The sequence below is a fragment of the Nicrophorus vespilloides genome, unplaced genomic scaffold (genome assembly GCF_001412225.1).
Source record: "Nicrophorus vespilloides isolate i.1.1-1 unplaced genomic scaffold, Nicve_v1.0, whole genome shotgun sequence".
NCBI classification, from domain to species: domain Eukaryota; kingdom Metazoa; phylum Arthropoda; class Insecta; order Coleoptera; family Silphidae; genus Nicrophorus; species Nicrophorus vespilloides.
The window spans coordinates 1-20,863 of record NW_017096371.1 but is presented as its reverse complement, the minus strand read 5'-3'; the positions used below and the strand labels follow the sequence as shown (position 1 = coordinate 20,863).

The 20,863-nt window shown below is 37.6% G+C and overlaps 7 protein-coding genes across 9 annotated transcripts; 2 read left to right on the top strand and 5 right to left on the bottom strand.

Annotated features, from left to right (window-relative positions):
* Positions 1 to 2,174: 2,174 nt before the first annotated feature.
* Positions 2,175 to 3,213, bottom strand: LOC108556839 (trypsin-1-like). Its single transcript, XM_017913122.1, has 4 exons — positions 3,134 to 3,213; positions 2,802 to 3,078; positions 2,537 to 2,745; positions 2,175 to 2,484 (listed from the first exon to the last, which is right to left on the bottom strand). Exons 1-4 carry the CDS (start codon positions 3,177 to 3,179, stop codon positions 2,231 to 2,233), a joined length of 786 nt encoding a protein of 261 aa, XP_017768611.1. The 5' UTR covers positions 3,180 to 3,213; the 3' UTR covers positions 2,175 to 2,230.
* A 792-nt stretch (positions 3,214 to 4,005) lies between these two features.
* On the bottom strand, positions 4,006 to 5,310 carry LOC108556829 (trypsin-1-like). 2 transcript variants are annotated; one of them, XM_017913107.1, is made up of 5 exons: positions 5,239 to 5,310; positions 4,902 to 5,181; positions 4,632 to 4,840; positions 4,363 to 4,568; positions 4,006 to 4,089 (listed from the first exon to the last, which is right to left on the bottom strand). In XM_017913107.1, exons 1-5 carry the CDS (start codon positions 5,282 to 5,284, stop codon positions 4,045 to 4,047), a joined length of 786 nt encoding a protein of 261 aa, XP_017768596.1. In that variant the 5' UTR covers positions 5,285 to 5,310; the 3' UTR covers positions 4,006 to 4,044. The 2 variants fall into 2 exon arrangements, with proteins under 2 accessions (XP_017768596.1, XP_017768595.1); XM_017913106.1 differs by lacking the exon at positions 4,006 to 4,089 and having other exon boundaries at positions 4,262 to 4,568.
* A 1,489-nt stretch (positions 5,311 to 6,799) lies between these two features.
* LOC108556830 (60S ribosomal protein L37a) lies at positions 6,800 to 7,797 on the top strand. Its single transcript, XM_017913108.1, has 3 exons — positions 6,800 to 6,900; positions 7,131 to 7,259; positions 7,607 to 7,797. The coding sequence occupies exons 1-3, from the start codon at positions 6,898 to 6,900 to the stop codon at positions 7,751 to 7,753; spliced, it is 279 nt and encodes a 92-aa protein (XP_017768597.1). The 5' UTR covers positions 6,800 to 6,897; the 3' UTR covers positions 7,754 to 7,797.
* Positions 7,798 to 7,940: 143 nt separating this feature from the next.
* LOC108556850 lies at positions 7,941 to 11,410 on the top strand. The gene is made up of 5 exons (XM_017913133.1): positions 7,941 to 8,003; positions 8,069 to 8,448; positions 8,779 to 8,982; positions 9,052 to 11,045; positions 11,110 to 11,410. Exons 2-5 carry the CDS (start codon positions 8,074 to 8,076, stop codon positions 11,387 to 11,389), a joined length of 2,853 nt encoding a protein of 950 aa, XP_017768622.1. The 5' UTR covers positions 7,941 to 8,003; positions 8,069 to 8,073; the 3' UTR covers positions 11,390 to 11,410.
* A 1,578-nt stretch (positions 11,411 to 12,988) lies between these two features.
* LOC108556832 lies at positions 12,989 to 13,940 on the bottom strand. Its single transcript, XM_017913110.1, has 3 exons — positions 13,704 to 13,940; positions 13,601 to 13,645; positions 12,989 to 13,540 (listed from the first exon to the last, which is right to left on the bottom strand). The coding sequence occupies exons 1-3, from the start codon at positions 13,728 to 13,730 to the stop codon at positions 13,217 to 13,219; spliced, it is 396 nt and encodes a 131-aa protein (XP_017768599.1). The 5' UTR covers positions 13,731 to 13,940; the 3' UTR covers positions 12,989 to 13,216.
* Positions 13,941 to 14,651: 711 nt separating this feature from the next.
* On the bottom strand, positions 14,652 to 15,377 carry LOC108556833. Of its 2 annotated transcripts, XM_017913111.1 has the most exons (5): positions 15,332 to 15,373; positions 15,239 to 15,274; positions 15,104 to 15,139; positions 14,963 to 15,007; positions 14,652 to 14,889 (listed from the first exon to the last, which is right to left on the bottom strand). In XM_017913111.1, the coding sequence occupies exons 1-5, from the start codon at positions 15,356 to 15,358 to the stop codon at positions 14,713 to 14,715; spliced, it is 321 nt and encodes a 106-aa protein (XP_017768600.1). In that variant the 5' UTR covers positions 15,359 to 15,373; the 3' UTR covers positions 14,652 to 14,712. The 2 variants fall into 2 exon arrangements, with proteins under 2 accessions (XP_017768600.1, XP_017768603.1); XM_017913114.1 differs by lacking the exon at positions 15,104 to 15,139 and having other exon boundaries at positions 15,332 to 15,377.
* A 1,479-nt stretch (positions 15,378 to 16,856) lies between these two features.
* Positions 16,857 to 17,945, bottom strand: LOC108556828. The gene is made up of 4 exons (XM_017913105.1): positions 17,915 to 17,945; positions 17,786 to 17,863; positions 16,984 to 17,722; positions 16,857 to 16,921 (listed from the first exon to the last, which is right to left on the bottom strand). The coding sequence occupies exons 1-4, from the start codon at positions 17,942 to 17,944 to the stop codon at positions 16,857 to 16,859; spliced, it is 912 nt and encodes a 303-aa protein (XP_017768594.1). The 5' UTR covers position 17,945.
* Between the last annotated feature and the right edge of the window lie 2,918 nt (positions 17,946 to 20,863).

Sequence of the window (20,863 nt, the reverse complement as noted above, 5' to 3'; positions counted from 1 at the left end):
GATGTTAAATTAGACGTTACATAAATAACAATTTAGAAAACTGAATTGACGCAAACAAAATTTATATCAAATTACATAAAAAAAACCATTGCATTTTATTCAAATTACTTATTTTATTTGTCTAATATTGTTAAATTTTTTATTAAGGTTTTAAGAGATTTAAGATGAAATTATTTGAGGCCGAATTCGTATTGCTTCATACTAATTTAAATTTAATGTGGAAATTGATTACGCCGCATTTTCTATTTAAGCCCATTTTCTATTTAAGATGTTAAATTAGACGTTACATAAATAACAATTTAGAAAACTGAATTGACGCAAACAAAATTTATATCAAATTACATAAAAAAAAACCATTGCATTTTATTCAAATTACTTATTTTATTTGTCTAATATTGTTAAATTTTTGATTAACGTTTTAAGAGATTTAAGATGAAATTGTTGGAGGCCGAATTCGTATTGCTCACTAATTTAAATTGAATGTGGAAATTGATTACGCTGCATTTTCTATTTAAGCCCATTTTCTATTTAAGATGTTAAATTAGACGATACATAAATAACAATTTATAAAACTGAATTGACGCAAACAAAATTTATATCATTGCATTTTATTCAAATTACTTATTTTATTTTTCTAATATTGTTAAATTTTTGATTAAGGTTTTAAGAGATTTAAGATGAAATTATTTGAGGCCGAATTCGTATTGCTTCACACTAATTTAAATTGAATGTGGAAATTGATTACGCCGCATTTCTATTTAAACCCACGCGCGCCTTCATCGAATATTATTGCTCCTTCTCATCGGAAATGCGTGACGAAATTTTCTCAATTCAATGTATTTCTGTTTATTTAATTTATATTCTATATCTGGATTATATAGCAGATATCTGATAAACTATTTATTTTTACACAAGAATCATAAAATTTTGATTACAACATTCAGTAAATTACATTTCGATTGAAAATCAATTGCATTTATTTATATAAATTCGTTGTAGATTATAGCAGGTGTCTGATAATAAACTGTTTATTTGTATATTCAAATTATATAATTTTCTGTGAATTGCGATTAATTGCGAAAATTTTACTAAAATTCACTTTAATTTTATAAAGAAAGGAAGAAAAAAAAAACTAAAATTGAAACGATTTTTATTTAGAGACAAACATATGTTGCATTGGAATTTATGTTGTCGAGAAAGTTTCAGTTTTCAGTTTTAGGTAATATAATTGTTATTTAGATTTAGATTTCTTAGATTTATTTGCTGCAATTGAATTTTGTATATTTTTGATTCAATTGAATATTTGGAATCTGTATTTTGTTGTTTGATAGTTTTAAGCAGTGATTCCCAAAGTGGTCTATATCGACCCCCAGGGGTCTATGACAACTAGCAAGGGGTCAACGTCAGCGAAAAAAAAATTTGGTGGTCCATGAAATGAAAATGGGGGACAATCAAAATCCCGACGTTCGAAATTCCGACTGTATCGAAATCCCTACTGTATCGAAACACCGACATTCGAAATCCCGACTATATCAAAATCCCGACAACCATAATCCCGACTAATCGAAATCCCGACAGTGTCTTTTATTGTAAATGATCGACAAAACAGAACATTAATAAGTTATCTTCGCGGAATAGCTCATAGTGTTTCATTATAATTATTTTATTCATTTATGTATTATAATAAAGATAATTTTAAAAATTCATCGCTCGAGTTTTTTATTTCTAGAATATAACGGGGGGCGTTGAGATTATTATTGTTGTTATTTATTGTATTTGATTTCATTGAATTATTCATAATAATTTATAGTTATTAATATTAAATAATAGTTAAATAATAATAGATGGTGACTACGTTTCGGAATAATTTAATAATGTTATTGTATACATTATAATAATAAAAGACACTGTCGGGATTTCGATACAGTCGGGATTATGGTTGTCGGGATTTTGATATAGTCGGGATTATGGTAGTCGGGCTTTCGATATAGACCAGATCTGAACTTGTAAAAACCTCCACATAATGATATACCAGTATCATCTTGTTACAAGCATACGCACAGTCTCAGAGCAAAGATCTTAATAATTATAAAGATCTAGGGGGTCTACCCAAAACCGAAAAACATGGCAAGGGGTCTACAACACAAACAAGTTTGAGAACCTCTGGTTTAAAGTCACGATTGGAAAGAAATTACGGTTGTTTTTTTTTTATTGGAAAGTTATCATTGATTTACAAATTTCTGACGTGTCTGTGGATGAAATCGTTGAAGCTGCTGACTTGGGTGTAGACGGATGGAGCGCCTTCAGATCCGCAAGGCATGATTCCCCAGGAGACGATGCCGATGATGGTCTTGTCCTGGACGAGTGGACCGCCGGAGTCTCCGCTGCAGGCGGACTTTCCTCCGGTCAAGGGACCGGTGCAGACGTTGCTGGTGGTCAATGGTTCAGGGGAACCCATGATGGCGGTCAAAGCATCAGCGCATTCTGTAAATCGAAGAATGTTAAAGAGATCACCAGGTGTAAATGGTATTGGTACCTTGATGTGGAAGGACTGGAAGGTTGATGGTCTGCAAAGTGTTGGGCATGCTTGGGATTTGACCGGTGGAAGTGGATCCCCAGCCGGAAAGTGTGCTCTCTCCCTCAGGGATGACGCCCTCTTTAGGCAGACCGATCGGCTGCACGTAATCATTGAACTCCAATGGCTTGGCCAACTTGAGCAAAGCAATATCGTTGGGGTTGACACCGCTGAAGAGAGAACAATACCATTGAAATTATCGTTCAATTCAAACGAAGATTTTTACCCTTGGTAGTCGGGATGGACGATCCTCTCGACGACCTCGATTTCCTGCATGTGTTCGCTGTCGGTGAGCTGTAAGATTCCTGCTCTGATCTTCATGTCTCCGGCGATCGGCAGTTCGGTGATGCAGTGACCGGCGGTCAGGATCCATTCGGGGGCGATGATCGAACCACCGCACATGTGCTGGAAGAGACCCATGATGCCCCATTGCAGGGAGATCTGGTGTGGGAATTGCCCCAATTTGGCGTCTTCGCCGTTGGTGATGAAACCGCTTGGCGCAGCTACAGAAAAATTACAAACATTAATTCCATTTTTAAAGAGTTAAAGCGTACTCACCATAAGCGCATGCAGCCAAAGCTGCCAAAACTACGAAACACTTCATCCTTTTTTTCGGTTGTATTTACTTTTGATTGTTTCACGGTGATTCTGCTTCTATATATATGCTGCTTCATTGTGTAATTGCTTCGATAAGAGTTATATTTTTGGACGCGTTTTGAGTGGTCGTCGGGTTCAGATTTGTATCTTGATTTACCTTCGGCACGATTATCATACGATATTCGAAATTGCATTGTTCCATTCATGTGCATCTTCGATAACTCCATCTAAACATAACGATCAACGAATTTATTTTCATTCCTACCTACAAAAAAAAAAACCTTCAGAAATTGAAAAGAAACTATAGTAAATAGAATGGATGTAAAAGATGCATATGAATGTTGGATCTTTGGGGAATGTTTGACTATAATTCAAGTTTAAAAATGAAATAACGAAAAAATTTACGCTCGAAAAAGCAATGTCTTCACGTTTTAGTGATTTTCTCCGAAATGGTTGCAAAATATGCATATGAAAGTTGGAAAAACTATTAAGACTAATTATACTTTGTATATAATTGGATTGTGTATTAAAATCTTTCAAGATGTTGTTGCTTTTCATATATTTAAATCAAATATTCAAAAAAAAAACATGTTGTCAATTAAGCGGAGACGTGTTTGTTGATGAAATCAACGAAGCTGCTGACTTGGGTGTAGACGGATGAAATAACGAAAAATTTTACGCTCGAAAAAGCAATGTCTTCACATTTTAGTGATTTTCTCCGAAATGGTTGCAAAATATGCATATGAAAGTTGGAAAAACTATTAAGACTAATTATACTTTGTATATAATTGGATTGTGTATTAAAATCTTTCAAGATGTTGTTGCTTTTCATATATTTAAATCAAATATTCAAAAAAAAAACATGTTGTCAATTAAGCGGAGACGTGTTTGTTGATGAAATCAACGAAGCTGCTGACTTGGGTGTAGACGGATGAAATAACGAAAAATTTTACGCTCAAAAAGCAATGTCTTCACATTTTAGTGATTTTCTCCGAAATGGTTGCAAAATATGCATATGAAAGTTGGAAAAACTATTAAGACTAATTATACTTTGTATATAATTGGATTGTGTATTAAAATCTTTCAAGATGTTGTTGCTTTTCATATATTTAAATCAAATATTCAAAAAAAAAACATGTTGTCAATTAAGCGGAAACGTGTTTGTTGATGAAATCAACGAAGCTGCTGACTTGGGTGTAGACGGATGGAGCGCCGGTAGATCCGCAAGGCATGATTCCCCAGGAGACGATACCGATGACCTTGCCGTCTTGAGCAAGTGGACCGCCGGAGTCTCCGCTGCAAGCAGACTTTCCACCGTCCAAAGGTCCAGTGCAGACGTTGTCTTGGTTCAATGGCTCAGAGGTTCCCATAATAGCGGACAGGGCATTAGCGCATTCTAGAAGTGAAAGAAAAAACAGATTGAAGATTAACAAAATCGATGGTCTTTTTCGAATATCACCTTCGTTGGAGAGCAGTGGAAGGTCGATCTTCTGCAAGTTGTTGGGCATGCTTGGGATTTGACCGGAGGAGGTGGATCCCCATCCAGAGAGAACGGAATCTCCGCTCGGGATATCACCAGCAGCTGGAAGAGCGATCGGCTGAACGGAATCGTTGAATTCCAAAGGTTCCGCGAGCTTCAGCAGAGCGACATCGTTGGGGTTGACGCCACTGCATTCAATTAATAATGTAATTACATCTTCGTTTATTTTCACATCGGTAATGTAATTACCCTGCGTAGTCGGGATGGACGATGCGATCGACAACTTTGATGGTTTGACGACTTTCGACGTTATCGTTGAGCTTCAAGATTCCGGCATGGATCTTCATGTCTCCTGGGAACGGGAGTTCGGTGACGCAGTGACCAGCGGTCAAAACCCATTGGGGAGCGATGATGGAACCACCGCAGACGTGCTGGAAGATTCCCAAAACGCCCCATTGCAAGGAGATCTGGTATGGGAACTCGTCCCTCGCAGCATCCTCGCCGCCAACGACGAACGGCTTCGGGGCCGCTGTAACCAAACTCTTTGTAAAGACAACATCGGATACAACTTTGTTGCCTCACTTACCACTGGCAAGAGCCAAGAGAGATGCTACTACAATGGCGATTTTCATTGTGGTTTGATCTGATCTCCACGTACTATGCCATTTATACTCATGCAGATTGGAAAAAAGTCATAATTTATCTTCGCATTTTTTTCTTGCATTTTTCCAAACGTCCTCAAGATTGCAATCAATTCAATATAATCGTGCAAGAAAAAATTGTGAAACTGCAATCTAATAGGCCTTATCACAAGTGAACTAAAAATACACACTACTATCGTTATCAATACAATTATCGAGCGATCTATATGAAATCAATTATAGAAACTAAGCCAAAACAATAATATTTTCCATAAGGCCTTTCCCATTCTAAACTTTAATACAAACTTATTAAACCTATTAGATTAATCCCTTAAGAAATCAATAATAATCATCCAACAAAAAGTTTAATAAACTAAATGATTTACTTGAATACAATTAACACACTTTTATAAAAAAAAAACTATTTTTATATATTTCTCTATTAGTCAATTCCTCTTATCAAAATTACAGTAGATTTCTACGAAATGATAGCAGTATTAAATGAAAACACTTAAATAAGTAATCAAACATTGTGTATTGCAATCGAAACAAAAATAGTATTAACCTAGTTACAAATACTTCAAAGTATTAGACATGCACTAAAAATAATTTTGATTAATCGAAATACACATTTTCTAACGAAATTTATTTTTGTAATTGGGGAAAGAATGAACATTAATTTTCTTTCTATAAATTGGAAATAAATAGAAGAAAAGCATTTTCGTTTAAGCGTAGTTGACATGAAAAATGATCCATAATAGGATTAAAGTAGGCCAAGTCCACATTATATATTTTCCAATATAAGGGATGGGAAAATGTGTTGAAAGCTGCAAACGCGTAACGTTTTATCAGCAAGTCGCAGGAGGACACTAAATGGTGCAGAATGTATAAGATATTTATGGTATACTTGAAAATACAATATTTTACTGAGATGTTTATCAAAGAAACTGTATACATTTTTATGATTGCTTATTTAAACTATTGCTAACATTTTAAGCAATTGTTTGTAGATTGTTAGTTTAAAGTTTAGTTTAAAGTTTAGTTTAAAGTTTAGTTTAAAGTTTAGTTTAAAGTTTAGTTTAAAGTTTAGTTTAAAGTTTAGTTTAAAGTTTAGTTTAAAGTTTATTTAAAGTTTAGTTTAAAGTTTAGTTTAAAGTTTAGTTTAAAGTTTAGTTTAAAGTTTAGTTTAAAGTTTAGTTTAAAGTTTAGTTTAAAGTTTAGTTTAAAGTTTAGTTTAAAGTTTAATTTAAAGTTTAATGTGCAAGTAATTAAATAATTGTAAGTAGGAGACTGTCCTTACTTAATTGTTAATAAATAATATTTCGAATAATAAATTTAAAAATTATAGAAGATTCGTTTAAATATGTATTATAATATCAATATAAGTAAGTTTTATAAATAATTTGATCGTTTAAATAACAGATTAAAGTTAAAAATAAACCATTTGTTATGTAGGCAACCAAAGTTTCTTCCGAAAATTACAATCTCTCTTCGCGATAGGCAACCGTGTTAGCAAGCAGTAATTCAGCTGTGCATCGTCAGGCGTCGTTTCGTTCTCAGTTTTCTTTTCCGTTTCGAAACGCGTACACATCGTACCTAACAAAATGGTAAGTCCACTAAAATCTCGAAAAATCAATGAAATCCTTGCTGAATTCTTCGCGAAACCGCTACGAATTTTCGCGGCTCACGCCGTTTAATGCGTTTCGCGGATGATTTATGCGAGGAAACCGAAACATCGGCAATTACGGCCGAAATAAGTGTTGATGTTTTGGCGTTGAGGTTATGATTGCTTCATCGATGGTATTTATTCTTAACGTGCTTTTTTTCTGTTTTTTAGGCCAAACGCACTAAGAAGGTTGGAATCACCGGTAAATATGGTACCCGTTATGGTGCTTCTCTCCGTAAAATGGTCAAAAAGATGGAAATCACCCAGCACAGCAAATACTCTTGCAGTTTCTGCGGAAAGGTATGTCCAGAAGGATATTAGTATATTGATTAACAGCTCAATATAGTTACAATAGTGTTTGGTTCATCAGCATGTTTTGTATGATTGTTGTTTTCTAGCATTCAACAATTGTCTGCTAATAACAAGATGCGTTCAAACTATTATCATCTAAGGATGTTTGAGAGAGATTGATGCAAACAGCATGAATATTAACTGATCATTTTTAAATAATGTAAGAATCATCAGAAATTGAATATTCTCTCTTTTACTAATCTTAAGATTTAACTATTATAATAAAAGTTCTGAATGTGCTATTTTTTTCTGTATTAATGCATTGGATGATTTATAATGTTTTTCTTTGTTTTTAGGATGCCATGAAGCGTAGCGTTGTTGGCATTTGGTCCTGCAAGAGGTGTAAGCGTGTAGTAGCTGGAGGTGCCTGGGTCTACTCGACCACTGCCGCCGCTTCCGTCAGGTCTGCAGTCAGGCGTCTTAAGGAACTCAAAGAACAATAGACGTTTCGTTACTACATAATAAATATAATTTAATAAAAACGAAAGCGATTTTTCTATAACCTTATCCACATCGCTGTTCCCTTGCATCCATCCAAATTCACCGTTTCAAGAAGAAAAAAAAATCCTGTCAACTCGGGTTTTCCTGGGGGGGTTGCGACTTCGATTTGTGCGCGGGGGTTGTGCGCCGCCCCCGTTGTTTTGTGGTCGGTCGTGCTGCTTTCCATCCAAGCAAGCCGGCATTTCAGTCTGGGTAACGCGCATTGCCGTACATCAAATGTACACACATATTTTCTTTTGAATTGCAACGTTTTGTAGACGAAATGCTGAAGACTTTGAACGTGATGTTCCTGGCCTTGTCCACGGTGTGGGGTTGCAAGAAATCGGAGTTCTCTTGTGATTTTGGCAGCAGGTGCATCGGCGTGGACAAGTTCTGCAACGGTGTCCAGGACTGCGGAGACTCGACGGACGAACCGCCGAATTGCGTACGGAATTTGTTGGAGATGGCAGTGAGTTACGAATTCCAACGATCTTCTAAACAACGCGTCATCGCTGCTTGCAACCGGACGTATCACGGAGAGGTCGGACATACCTATGACCTGGAGATCAGACGACCCGCAGAGGATGACGACGGTCTACCCTTTCTGTGCCATTTAAATTTCACAGCTCTGGGCAAGAACCACGGAGAACTTGTGCAGGTAGATTAGAAATTATACAACTCTGGATTACAAAACAAATATTTATTAGAACACCTAGATTTTCGTAAAAAGAAATATTGCTACATTATATAAAATCTATCTCCATTTCGTGCATAAATGTTCTAATTAACTGTTTTCATTGGAAATGGAACTAAATATTATAGATTAGTTATTGTAGATTTTTCGTTTTTATCTTAAATTGTTGTTTGAATTATATTTTAGAAGTATTGTAATTGTTGGTTTAGTTTAAATAAAAGTTGTGTTTAGTAAAAAGTAAGGTAACTTAAATATTGTTGGGATGAAACGGCGATTTTTATTTGTAAATTGCAGTTGAGTTTTGATGCGTTCTCTGTGGGGACGTTCGAATCGTTCACGTCGCAGGGTTGTCCCGACGGGTTCATATCGATAACGGAAAGCAATAGACCATCGCTGGGTGGGAAATGGTGCGGCAGCTCCTGGGGTTACACGGTATACTACAGCGAAACGCCGTCCATAAATTTGACCCTTTTCATCGAGCGCTTACCGCCTCAACAGGTGAATCTAACTTTAGTCTAATACTGTTTAAGAGTTGATAGCAAATTACTCTCTTCTGTTTTGTTCAAGGCTTCCGGCTACAATACGTTCGAGTTCAAATTATCGTACAAATTTCTGCGTTTGAGCGACGCCCGGATTCGATATGGAAATGTTTCCCAGAGGTTGTACAGAGGGAAGCTGCATGCAGGGACCTACTGCGATCGTCTGTTAGAGGGTTGCAATAAACGGAGCTGCAGGATCCAATCTCCGAATTATCCGGGTATTTATCCGAGGAATGTTAGTTGTAATTACCGGATAAGGGATAGAAGCGCGCCGCCTGGGAAGCACGCTTTAATAGCGGTGCGACAGGCTAATACGAACGTCTTCAAAGGTCTGGTAACGAAGTTCGATAACAGCGATCGAGTCTTCAGGATCTGGGATAGATGCAACGTTATTCAGGATTACATCGAGATCACCGATGGATGGGAGCAGTCCGCTCCGATTCTGGTGCATTTGTGCAGCGGCGAGAGCATGCCGGAAATCGTGAGCTCCGGACCGGAATTGCTGCTGAAATTCAGGACTTCGCCTTACGGCAATCCCTTTCATCCTTTGCCATTATCGCATCTGCCCGGATTCGAATTGGAGGTGCAAATATTCTACGTGAACAAGGAGTCGCCCACGTACATTGAGCAGGGGAAAAAGTGCGAATTCTTGGTGAGCGCCTTCGAGAATCCCAGCGGAATATTGGAGAGTCCTGTGCATTCGCTTCCACCGAACACGACGTGCCACTATTACTTCCGTGGACATCGGCACGAGGTGGTCTGGATATCGTTCATCAAGTATCACGTAGCCGGAGAGAAATACAACGAGGCGGATTGCGATGTGCAGCTTCAGCTGTGGGACGGCGATATCAAGACCAAGAACGTGCCGCTCATGGGTCAGTTCTGCAAGGACGAGCGGCCCAAATTGTGCGATCATCTGCTGCTGAATAATTCAACGCGCGTGACGCGTTCGTGCAATCTAAAAGAGAGCTACGTGTCCACGAAATCTGATTTAACGATAGCGCACACCATCCGGTACGGGAACGTGCTGTACCCATCAAGCTTCGTCATCCGATACGAATTCGTCGATCTTTCGCAGGAGGGCGTCCAGGCTTCCTCTATGAATCCCTGCGAGAGGATCATGAGGGCTCCATCCGGCCGCTTCCATTCCCCGAGAACGACGTTCCTGTTCGGAAGAGGCGGAAATGCGAAGCTCAACTGCGCTTACCATTTCGAGGCCGGAGATGGTAAACGCGTCGAGCTCCACTTCACCGGAATACACTTGGGAAAGAAACGGTGTTACTCTTATAGAGATCCGGAGAGCGGTCGCTGGAAATGTAAGAGCTTCGGTGATCAAGGCCTGGCTCAGATTCACATCAGCGAATATCCTTGGAAGGGCGTCGAGATTAAGAGGGATTGCCTGTGCGGCAATCTGAGCGAAGCGTCGATATCCACTCGAACGGGTCGCAAAGTCGTCGTAGGTTTCGTCGTAACCGGTATGAACGTTAGCGAAGATTTCAGGGATTACCATTTCGAGGGAAGTTACGAGTTCCTCGGCGCCGGAGAAAACAGATGCTTGAATCCGTGGAAGGGTCGAAGACTGAAAGGGAGCAGCGGAGAAATCACCGTGCATATTGGAAACGGCGAGAACGGCACTCTCGGTTACTGCACGAATCAACCGTGGCTCATAGAACCCGAGGATCCGGTCAGTAATTTCCTGTATCTGAAGATCCGCGGATTCGAGATGCGGAATTCAACGATGTGCGGTAGCAAGAACCGAATCCTGGTTCACTCTCCGAGCGAGGAAGAGGTAAAAGTGATTTGCCCAGATGCCGAGGACAGTTTCGAGACGCTTTCCAAGGGCTGGAGTTATTACTCCTTCGAGAACATCCGTTTCCGGCATTCGCGCAGCTTCGTCGTCGAGTTTCTGCAGCGAGAACCGTTCGGAAGCTTCGCGGTCAACTGGATGGAGATCTCCAAGAACCCAGCGTTGACGCTTCCCAGCGGAATGTTGACTATAAAACCGCCAGCCTGTCAGCACACGTGAGTGAATAAACTCCTTGCATACATAATTGCATTGATTTATTTTTTTTTTCATACATTTCAGTTGTCCGGAAATTGGAGCCTGCATTAGTTCGGATCTCTGGTGCGACGGCTTGGCGCATTGTCCTTCCGCATACGACGAGGAGGGAATAAACTGCGCCAACCAAAGCTCCATCAATACCATTCTAACTACGGTCGCCTTCGTCGCATCCACCGTGCTCATCGTTGCGTTGACCTTCGGAATTTCCCTTTGTTTCTGGCAACACAGACGGAGAGAACAGAAGAGCGTGATAGTGTCAGTCACTGAACACACCTTCCTCGAATTCAAAAGCGGCTATTGTTGAGAAGCACATAGATATACGTACATAGGTATATTTATATATATATAATATACATAAATAGAATGGGAGAGAAACTGGAGCAAATTTATGTATACATAGAGTACAAGTGTGATTCAATCATTATTGTTGCGACTGAGATAATAATAATAATAATATCAATTTTAAAAGGGACGTTTATATCGAATGAAGGGAAGAATTTAGCGAATAGCCAGATTTTCTACGGAATCTTTAATGACATTCTATATACGTGTGTTCGCTGCAGAAAGAAAGAAATAGAGAGACCTTTACTTCTTGTCCACTTTGATTGTGTGCTGGGCGATGAATCCCTGCTTGTCCTTCATGATTCCGGCGATGTAGTTGTCGAAGGTGGATATCGTCGATTTGTTGACTTTGCCGACGATCTTCTTGACCCTCTGCGACATATGCTTGTACTCTCCTGCGAGCACTTGGAGCGCGTCCTGCAGCTTCCTCTCGATCATCAGGAGCGCCTCGTCGTGTTTGTAAGACGGCTGCTCGAACAGGATGTTCGTGAACTCCTCCACGGCATTATTCAGGATATCGGATGCTCTGTCGGCGATCTCCTCGGCTTTCTCTTGCAGATCCTAGCGCATTTAAAAGAAACAGCTTTGACGTGAGGTTCATATCGAACGGACTTGCTGACTGACTTACATAAATGTCTTCGGCGTTCGTTGAGATAGCTAGCACCTAAAATACGTTGTATTTTTTTGTTGTTTCTTTTCTTTTGGTCAAGAGGAGAGGACGAGGAATACTTACGGCAATAACGAGAAGAAAGCGGAACATTTTTGCGTGCGCTGATCGATACGTCCTGTTCCAATTCCGATACCGAATTTATAGACATTTTCCAATTAATCCAATTGTTTAACGATCGATTGTGTTTTTCCACACACACCATTTCACATCATATACAATCATTGATTGATTTCATTTTTTTAATAATAAGATAATTAAGAACTGAAACGAAGAAAGAAAAAAAACAGGTAATAATCTTCGACACAGCAAAAAAAACTAATTACATATATATCTGATATTCTATATTTACACGAACACATTTTGCTATTTTATACAAAACTGTCTTAAATTCTTCTAGTTAGAAACCAACTCCAATTGCGAGTTGAGAATCATAATGGACAGAAATAAAAAAAAAAAACATTGAATCAGAATATCTAACATATATTATCGATATTAATGGATTGTATAATATATAAGAACATCCAAATGTACTTGTTTTTTTTTTTTTTAAATAATTAAGTTCTTTCTAATAACATGTTTATGTGAAGTTAGTTTAAGAAATAATTTAGTAACATTTTATTTGTACAAAATTTTATTGCAACTGTTAGAAATTTCCGTACTGATCAGAATCTTTAAGAAGAAGTGCACGACATTATATATTGAACGTTTGTACAGAGACTTTAGTACCTATTTTTTTATATTTATTTGTAGAAACATTCCTCATGAAATATATTAAGGTTTAATCAAACCATCGAAACTTATTGTTATTCTATAACCTGAACCTTCTATCTAAAATTTTAAGTTTGTAATTTAATTTTAACAGCGAATTTATCTTAGTTGTTAGTGTTATTGTGTGCATAGCAACCATTAGCTGTCATTGGTAACTATAGTGAAATGATGGAATTAATAAGAGTTGTTTAGCAATTATAGCATTTGTTATGGTTTTCGAATGCTAAACTAATATACTTTTATATAGTTTAGGGATAAAAGGGTAGGATGATAATAATAATGATACAGTTGTAGCTGTTGGATTTAGTCTTTATTGTTTGTAATCATTCCAAAAAATTAAATCAGACCCATTCAGAAGGAGAAAATACCCTTGAACCTGTTGATGATACCCCTGGCCATCTTGAGGATACAACTGACCACTCTCAAAACTAGGTTGGCGGAATAATCGACGCCCCTATCGATGATGTTCTTAATGAACGAGGGTAGACTTTCGTGGAAGCTTCTGACCTTGCGGATGGTCTTGTGCACGATGGTGAGCACCTCGTTCAGGAATGGAATCTTCAGATCGTCATCGATCACCTGCAACACAAGCTTGTCGACTTCACTCAGAACCTTGGGGAGTACGTTTCTGGCCACAACGCCATTTTGGCTGCTCCTTCTATACTCCGCCGGGAACTACAAAAATTTAAGATTAGTAATTTACGATGATCAATATTATGTTTTTTTTCTTCGTACAAAGCTTCTGCGTGCATCTGCTTGGACCACGAATGCGACGAGGATCTGCAAGAAATTTATTAAATGTAATACTGTTAAATTAATAATTATAGCAGTTTCTTACGGCGGCGATAAACAACGATTTGAACATATTTGTATTTTGGATTGTTCCCCGATGTAAGATCTGCGACTAAATTGATGTTATTTCCTCAATGTTTGCCCATTTTTATATAGTTGGACGTGCACATGCTTTGCAATTAACTCGCAACTTTGAATACAATCGACAATCGAAATCTTTCAATTGTCACCAAATGAAGCAGAACGCCACAATTATTGAATTACTAGATTCTAGACACTGATACCAGAGACGTTAACGATTATTGCTAATTAACTAACTTTTTCAATCATTTATATTTGTATTCATAAACGAGAAGATATGTTTTAGCTAGAAATTTTCATATAAATTACATTCAATTACACCACAAAATCTCCTAAATAAACATGTCTTTAACTTCGTTTGTATAATAACATTACTACTTTCTCTTAGATTCACAAACTCAAATTATTATTATTCAATTACATAACATCTCTTAAATAAACATGTCTTTAACTTCGTTTCTATAATATCATTACTATTTTTTTAGATTCACATTCCTCTACTTAGATTTACAAAGCTTATATGTTCAAATACTTTCTGTTTTTGAGTCAAATCATAGCCAAATTAATTGAACAAAAAGAAAACCAATTTTATTGTTAATGGTTACTTCTGTAAGTCATGTATTGCTTGATTGTTCAAATTTATACATTTTTTACATTTGTACACATTGTATACATTTTTATTGACCAAATGGTTAAAAAACCGAAGACTTTTCAGATTTATTTCATATACATTAATAAGAAAACTAAATTTTCAGAATGTATTTTTTTTTCATTTTCCACAATAAATTAGTTGCATTTCATTCTATCTATTTCATATTTATTTGCAAATTTTGTATTCGTCTAATAGTAATGTTGTAAAGGTTTTATAGGATGTTTAAAAAATAAATAAAATTAGAGCGAAATTTATGTGCAGTAAATCCAGTACATTTTATTTGGGAAACATTAAAGGCAACAAAAGATCACGAGTCGATCGTCTACTGCGAGAATCTGATAATCAGGTTGATAAACCAGGAGATGACCTTGCTGATCTTCTCCGATATGAAGACGCCGATGCTTCCCAGGAATCTCAAATTGCTACTGACGAAGTTGTTGAAGACCATCGCGACGGTCTGCAGCATTCCACCCACCAGACTGGATCCGCTTGATCCACTCTGCAAACGAAAACGTTGATACACACAAACATTACGTTTTCCTCTCGACTCTTAACGCAGTTTGACGACTTACGACTTCACGGGATTCCACAGCGCTGCTGTCATCGGAATGATACCTCTACAATGAAAGAATAAATTAAATGGATTCAATGAAGATTTCATTGCCGTCTGGCAGAATGCTTCCCTCTCTTACTAATTTAAGTTTCACACTTACTCCGAATGTAGACACATCGTCCGAATATCTTCTCCTCTAAAAAACCAAAAAATACCAAAAAAAAAGAAAGCAAATGTATAGATTTATCATATAAGATAAATCCCGTTTGGATGCACGAATGTTTTGAATACTTACGCATTCTGTGAATTGGAGAAGGCAACTGATGACAAGCTGAAACGAAATTTACTTTAGATATTTTAGATGCTTTGGTGCAAGAAATTTACGTACAGCGATGAATAAAAGATACTTGAACATTTTGATTTTTGCGTTTATTCCGCAGCTTCCAAACTGACTTCTACACGAAACCAGTCCATTTTTATAAACACATCGAAGACCATTGTTTCATTGTATTTTAATCGACTTTAATTGACTTTGCTTTGCTTCACTTATCAATCACGTACTTTGATACAATTTACTTGGATATTAAAAAAAAATCTCTTGTGGTTACGTTAACAACAGGTTTTAGTTACTATAGTAACTCTAGAATATAATAATTTAGTTACCTAAGTAACGCTTTGTCAAAAATAATAATTATAAACGTCATTTAGTTTTCAAAGATATTCATAAAGCTAGCTGTGGTTTTATTTGTCAATTATGATTAGAATATTGTCAGAATTATTGATGCTATTAACTCATAATTATAATAATCCTTCATTTAATCCCATTGTCCTGTCAATTGGGTTACTAGGATAATCAACGTTGTTTGTATATCCTAGCTTTGTATAACAAATTGTATTGGCTATTAATATCAATATTTAATTAAAGTCTATAATTTATTATACAAAATACATTTTAGTAAAGCAAAGTTGTTTGCACATCCTAATTTTGTATAACATTTTTGTAATTTCGTCAATGTGAATTGAGAAGAAATATCAATTTTTAAGTTATCTACTTAATTAAAGCAAACATTATGTCTGATAACTTATTATACAAAATACATTTTAGTAAAACAAAGTTGTTTGAACATCCTAGTTTTGTATAATAGTTTTGTAATAACGTGAATTGAGAAGAAATATCAATTTTATAGTTATCTACTTAATTAAAGCATACATTATGTCTGATAGAAAATACGCAGTTATTAAAATACTTTTGTGAAAAGCGTTAATGTTAAATTCAAGGATAAAGTTAATATCCTTATGTTCTTATGTTAATAACGGTGAGGAATAAAGTCTTATCACAGTTGATAATATTTCTATGTACAAAACAAACTGATTTGTTTCGCTCGTAATGTGAAGGTATATAAATAAACTAATGTTTATTCAATTCCTTAGAAAGAAAAGTGCTTCAGTTGATCAGAACGATGAATTCAAAAACATTTCTACTCTTAATAGCAAGTTTAATATATTTATTAATTTCATGAAATTAAACTTTTCTGTTACAGGCGTTTATTATAAGTTTCCAAGTAATATTTTGTGAGGTAAGCTATTATAATTTTAATTATTATTTTTCTGTTTTTAATTAGTTTGATTCGTTTGTAGGAAACGGAAGATGTGAAGAAGTTGAGAAAGGATTTGAATGATTTCGAGAAGGATTTGCCGGAGGACGAGGAAAAAGCGGTCCCGATGATACTCGGTTTCTTTCGACAGCACGATTCGATCCTGGGGAATCTCACGAGCAACGTGATCGAGTTTAAGAAGAACCTTTTCGAGGGTTTCGTTCAGATCCTCGTGAAGAAGTACAACTTCGGCTACCAAATCTTTCACTCGTTTTTCGGCTAACAATTGCGTTTATTAAATCTACAATAACATATTTCTTAAAATCTACAGTTGATGTTGAATTTCGACTTATCCATTTCGCATATCTTCTTGGCCTTTTGCGCTGAAACAAGAAACATTAAAAATAGTTTATTCGTTCTGTTTGGGTTTTTTGAGATGTCTTGCCTTGGATGTCGACCTTCTTGAAGGGTCTGTTCTCGATGTTGCTGATCCTTATGAGCTCCTCGCCGACTTTAAGCGCGACCTTCTTGAACGCATGGAAATTCTCGTGGCACTCGTGCGCCCCGGACAAGGCCTTATTGGTGAACTCGTTCACCTTCTTCATGAGGACGGCGCGGAAATCGTTCGTGTTCACGGTCGCCCGATTGTACAGCTGCAGAGTTGCAATATAACCATTGACGTTCGAGTCGATCAGCTGCTTCAGATTTTGTTTGAATTGCAGGAAGTCATCTCTGTCGCATTGCCTGTACGCGTTCCTGTTGATCTCGTCCGCTTGCTGACTCATGCTGTCCGACAGCGAGTTCAGATTGTTGTACACGTTGATACCCATCTGGACCGGTTTCTGCCAGATGTTCGTGATCAGTTTCCGCGTGTCGTCTCCAATGATGGTCCTCCTCTGCGGCACGTGCTTAGCGATCAGCGTTTCCAGTCTCGTATGGATGTCATCGGAATCGTCGTCGAACTCTGCCCTCTGCTGCGGTTGCGATTCGAACATCGACGTCTTGAACGTCTCGATGTTATCTTTCGCATCACTGATGAACGTCTCGATGCACATCTTTCTGTCCTCCTCAGTCGCAGCGTCCTCCAAGTCCTTTACCAGATCCGATTCCATCGCCTCAATTATCATATCGATGGCCAAACTATAGTCCTCCTTCGGATTCGATTCTATCGAGGAAGACTCTTCCTACAGAACGAGAAATATCATATTATAATACAGACAAAATTGTCGATATTATCAATATCATACCGAACTCAACACCTGCTCCACAATATCCTGCTCCTCGACCGCCTCGTCATTGCAAAACGCTGAGCCGAAAACCAAGAACTAGAATCATTATAGTTATTAATTGATCAATGCCGTTCAGATTAACATTACCGCGATGACAACGTTTCGCGTGAACTTCATCTTCTTCTAAAGTCTGGATCGTCGCCTGAAGTCGCTCCTCGCACCACTCCTCCACCTATTTATAAACTCCCAATTACATTATTTCTCGCGCAATTAAACATTGTTCAATAGCAGCGGCAATAATTGGCAATTAAATTTATTTTTTACTTCTCCTATCGAATACAATAATATCGCAACGAATAAGTTTAATGCGTTTTCTGCTAGCAATCACTCCGCTATCGAACATGAAGAAGTTAAGTTTAATTCTTTTGCCGCTAGTCACCGTAAGTTCAAAGTAAATATGATTTTGTTTTTTAATAAAAAAATATTTATGAATTAATAATGATTATTTTCTTCCGTTTACAGTTTGTATCGAACGGACGTTGCGACGCAGTGATTGCAGATTTCGTGGAATGCATTCACGAAATCACGTCCAATAATCTGGGCGTGCTCGATGAGAATATTAAGGGAAACGTGGATAAGCTGAAGAACAGTTACGTGAGCGAGACGAAGGAGCACATCGATCTTTTGCTTGCTCAATTTGTTGATGCTTACGGAGATGTGCAAGAGGATCTGGTGGATTTAGCGAAACAGACTGTGCTGAATGTGACTGCGAGCATGGATGCGGATCTGAAGTTGGATGGGAAGGATAAGGACTTTGGCGTCGACGCGAATTTGGTTGTAAACGCGGAAGGGATTGGAGCCGCCGAAATTGCAGCAGGAATCGGTGACGATCGCAGAGGACTCGTCCTCAATTTTAAAGCATCCCTCAGAAACATGGTGCACAAGGTGATGAACGAACCGTTAGTGAAGACGCCGAAAGTATTCGAGAAATTCCTCGGTGTCTTGAATAAAAATCAGACGTTCACCGTGAACGTGGCGCCGCCGAAGAAGTCGCGTCCGATGATCGATCATCTCCCGGTGAAATTTCACGGATACGCCAAACTGCAGACCGGAAGTCCGGTGATAGTTGTGGATGAGATTTTGGATAACCATGAGAACTGCTATGCGGATTACGTGAGCGATTTTCAGGAATCCATTCACGACATGTTGAGCGAAGACGTGAACGTGTATGTAAACGCTTACGGTCATCTGGCTAAGATGCAGGATAAGATCAACATCTACAAGAATACGGTGCTTTCCGAGCTGAAGATGTTCACGGATGAATGCGTGGAAAAGCTTAAAAAGTGCGAAGACATCGTCGCAGCTTTGAAGGCCATCTCCGAAAATATCCTAAATGGCGCCGAAGAGTTGATCAAAGAAGCCGCCGAGAAATATTGACGCACCCAAAAATTTATTATCCAATCATATTCTACTGAATTTCAATAACGACTGATATAATTATTTCCATATAATTACATAATTTTGAAATATAAATTCAGAAAAAGTTGTAAATTGATGCGATAATCAATAAAGTTGTTGTGGAATGTAAATATATATGTTTATTTATTTTTGCTAATTTGTAATAAAAGAAATTAAAATTGTAAATGTTTACTTTGTTAGTATTTTTCTGCAGACTCTTCGACTATTTCTTCGAGTTTCCTGTCGGAATTATCGAGTACAATTTCGATGGCATCGCAGACGTCTTCGCATTTCTCCAGTTTCTTCAAGCATTTGTCTGTGTACTTCTTGCAGCGCGCCTTCAGCGTCGGCAAGAATTGATTGATGTTCGATTTCAGCTTGGCTTTGTACTTGTAATGGGCCACGTAAGCGTTCACCTCGTCGGTGATCAGATCCTTCAACGATTCGTCGTAAGCTTCCACGTAGCTGGGGCTACAGTCCTTCGGTCCGACGATCAACACCGGATATCCGTCTTCGTTGCGAGCGTAACCGGTGTAATCCTTCGGAAGCGCATCGACTTTCGGTTTTATGCAACGCGGTTTGCCCACGAGATGAGTCTGCTTTTTCGGCGGCGCTACCTTCTGTCTGGCAGGAGTCGGCTTGATCACCGCGAAAATCACTTTCTGCACGATATTGCTTATTGCGCCTATGATCTTCATAATTATACATCTTCGTTTCACCTCGATGTCGGCGCCTATTTTCACCGAAGCGGCGGCGATGGCGTCGTGCGCTATACTCTCCATATCAGCCGCTTTATCATTAAACTTATCAACGTACTGAGCCAACAACAATTCGATGTTCTGCTGCGTCTCCCTCATGAAAACATTCCTGAGGGCTTCAGCGTTACCCTTCACGTTCACCTCGAAAACAAGTTTGTTGTTTCTTACGACATTCTCAACGTACGACTTGAATCCACCCAAAATCGACTCTTTATCCTTGCACGACAAATTCGGAACTATCTACAAAATAAAACAATTTCAAATTTAACGTTTATTATCCTTAATATCTACTTACCACTACTAGCAACGCGAATCCAATTAAAAACACATTCATTTTGTACATGACAATAATCAAGTAATCACTTGTTATTGTTAATTTTGTCAATTGTTTGACGGCATCCAAACCAATCGACAAACACTCACAAACTGCTATAAACAAAATACAGATCCCATTGTTATAAACGTTTCGATTGAATTCATATTACTAACTTCACTCAACCTTTTCAATAATTACAAAATACGTTTTATTAAAGCATCAATTTGATAAAAAAAAACACAAGTTTCATAATCATTTTGCTTAGTTTCGAAACTTGACAATCACATGACACTTCTCCGTATTTAACCTTATGTTTTTAATGTAAGAACCTTTAGTTTTTATCTAACTTAATATGTAGTTTAATTGTTTTTACATTCATTTTTGTAGATTTAACATTAATATAAGCGTTGTGGCGAGAAGTGGATCAAAATTTATTATACATTTCTATACACTAGTGATTCTCAAACTGTCGAAAATTTTTGGACGGCGCTTTTCGGGTTGCCTGCAACCAGAAAATTTTTCGTGGACGCCTATGGACTGAGAGAAACGTCAAATATCTTACGT

What these genes read in the sequence shown, in the direction of transcription:
- LOC108556833 (XM_017913111.1), bottom strand. Translation starts at nt 15,358, where the DNA reads ATGTTCAAGTATCTTTTATTCATCGCT. An exon ending in TTCTCCAATTCACAGAATGC is followed by an intron (nt 15,140 to 15,238) that starts GTAAGTATTCAA and finishes TTGGTTTTTTAG; the next exon opens with AGGAGAAGATATTCGGACGA. An exon ending in ACGATGTGTCTACATTCGGA is followed by an intron (nt 15,008 to 15,103) that starts GTAAGTGTGAAA and finishes CTTTCATTGTAG; the next exon opens with AGGTATCATTCCGATGACAG.
- LOC108556839 (XM_017913122.1), bottom strand. Translation starts at nt 3,179, where the DNA reads ATGAAGTGTTTCGTAGTTTTGGCAGCTTTGGCTGCATGCGCTTATG. An exon ending in TTTGGCTGCATGCGCTTATG is followed by an intron (nt 3,079 to 3,133) that starts GTGAGTACGCTT and finishes ATTTTTCTGTAG; the next exon opens with CTGCGCCAAGCGGTTTCATC. An exon ending in TCCAGTCCTTCCACATCAAG is followed by an intron (nt 2,485 to 2,536) that starts GTACCAATACCA and finishes TTCGATTTACAG; the next exon opens with AATGCGCTGATGCTTTGACC.
- LOC108556828 (XM_017913105.1), bottom strand. Translation starts at nt 17,944, where the DNA reads ATGAAGTTCACGCGAAACGTTGTCATCGCG. An exon ending in CGCGAAACGTTGTCATCGCG is followed by an intron (nt 17,864 to 17,914) that starts GTAATGTTAATC and finishes TAATGATTCTAG; the next exon opens with TTCTTGGTTTTCGGCTCAGC. An exon ending in TGGAGCAGGTGTTGAGTTCG is followed by an intron (nt 17,723 to 17,785) that starts GTATGATATTGA and finishes CTCGTTCTGTAG; the next exon opens with GAAGAGTCTTCCTCGATAGA.
- LOC108556832 (XM_017913110.1), bottom strand. Translation starts at nt 13,730, where the DNA reads ATGTTCAAATCGTTGTTTATCGCCGCC. An exon ending in AATCGTTGTTTATCGCCGCC is followed by an intron (nt 13,646 to 13,703) that starts GTAAGAAACTGC and finishes AATTTCTTGCAG; the next exon opens with ATCCTCGTCGCATTCGTGGT. An exon ending in CAGATGCACGCAGAAGCTTT is followed by an intron (nt 13,541 to 13,600) that starts GTACGAAGAAAA and finishes AAATTTTTGTAG; the next exon opens with TTCCCGGCGGAGTATAGAAG.
- LOC108556850 (XM_017913133.1), top strand. Translation starts at nt 8,074, where the DNA reads ATGCTGAAGACTTTGAACGTGATGTTCCTGGCCTTGTCCACGGTGTGG. An exon ending in ACCACGGAGAACTTGTGCAG is followed by an intron (nt 8,449 to 8,778) that starts GTAGATTAGAAA and finishes TGTAAATTGCAG; the next exon opens with TTGAGTTTTGATGCGTTCTC. An exon ending in CCGCCAGCCTGTCAGCACAC is followed by an intron (nt 11,046 to 11,109) that starts GTGAGTGAATAA and finishes CATACATTTCAG; the next exon opens with TTGTCCGGAAATTGGAGCCT.
- LOC108556830 (XM_017913108.1), top strand. An exon ending in CTTGCAGTTTCTGCGGAAAG is followed by an intron (nt 7,260 to 7,606) that starts GTATGTCCAGAA and finishes CTTTGTTTTTAG; the next exon opens with GATGCCATGAAGCGTAGCGT.
- LOC108556829 (XM_017913107.1), bottom strand. Translation starts at nt 5,284, where the DNA reads ATGAAAATCGCCATTGTAGTAGCATCTCTCTTGGCTCTTGCCAGTG. An exon ending in GTCCATCCCGACTACGCAGG is followed by an intron (nt 4,841 to 4,901) that starts GTAATTACATTA and finishes AATTGAATGCAG; the next exon opens with TGGCGTCAACCCCAACGATG. An exon ending in CTCCATCCGTCTACACCCAA is followed by an intron (nt 4,090 to 4,362) that starts GTCAGCAGCTTC and finishes GTCTACACCCAA; the next exon opens with GTCAGCAGCTTCGTTGATTT.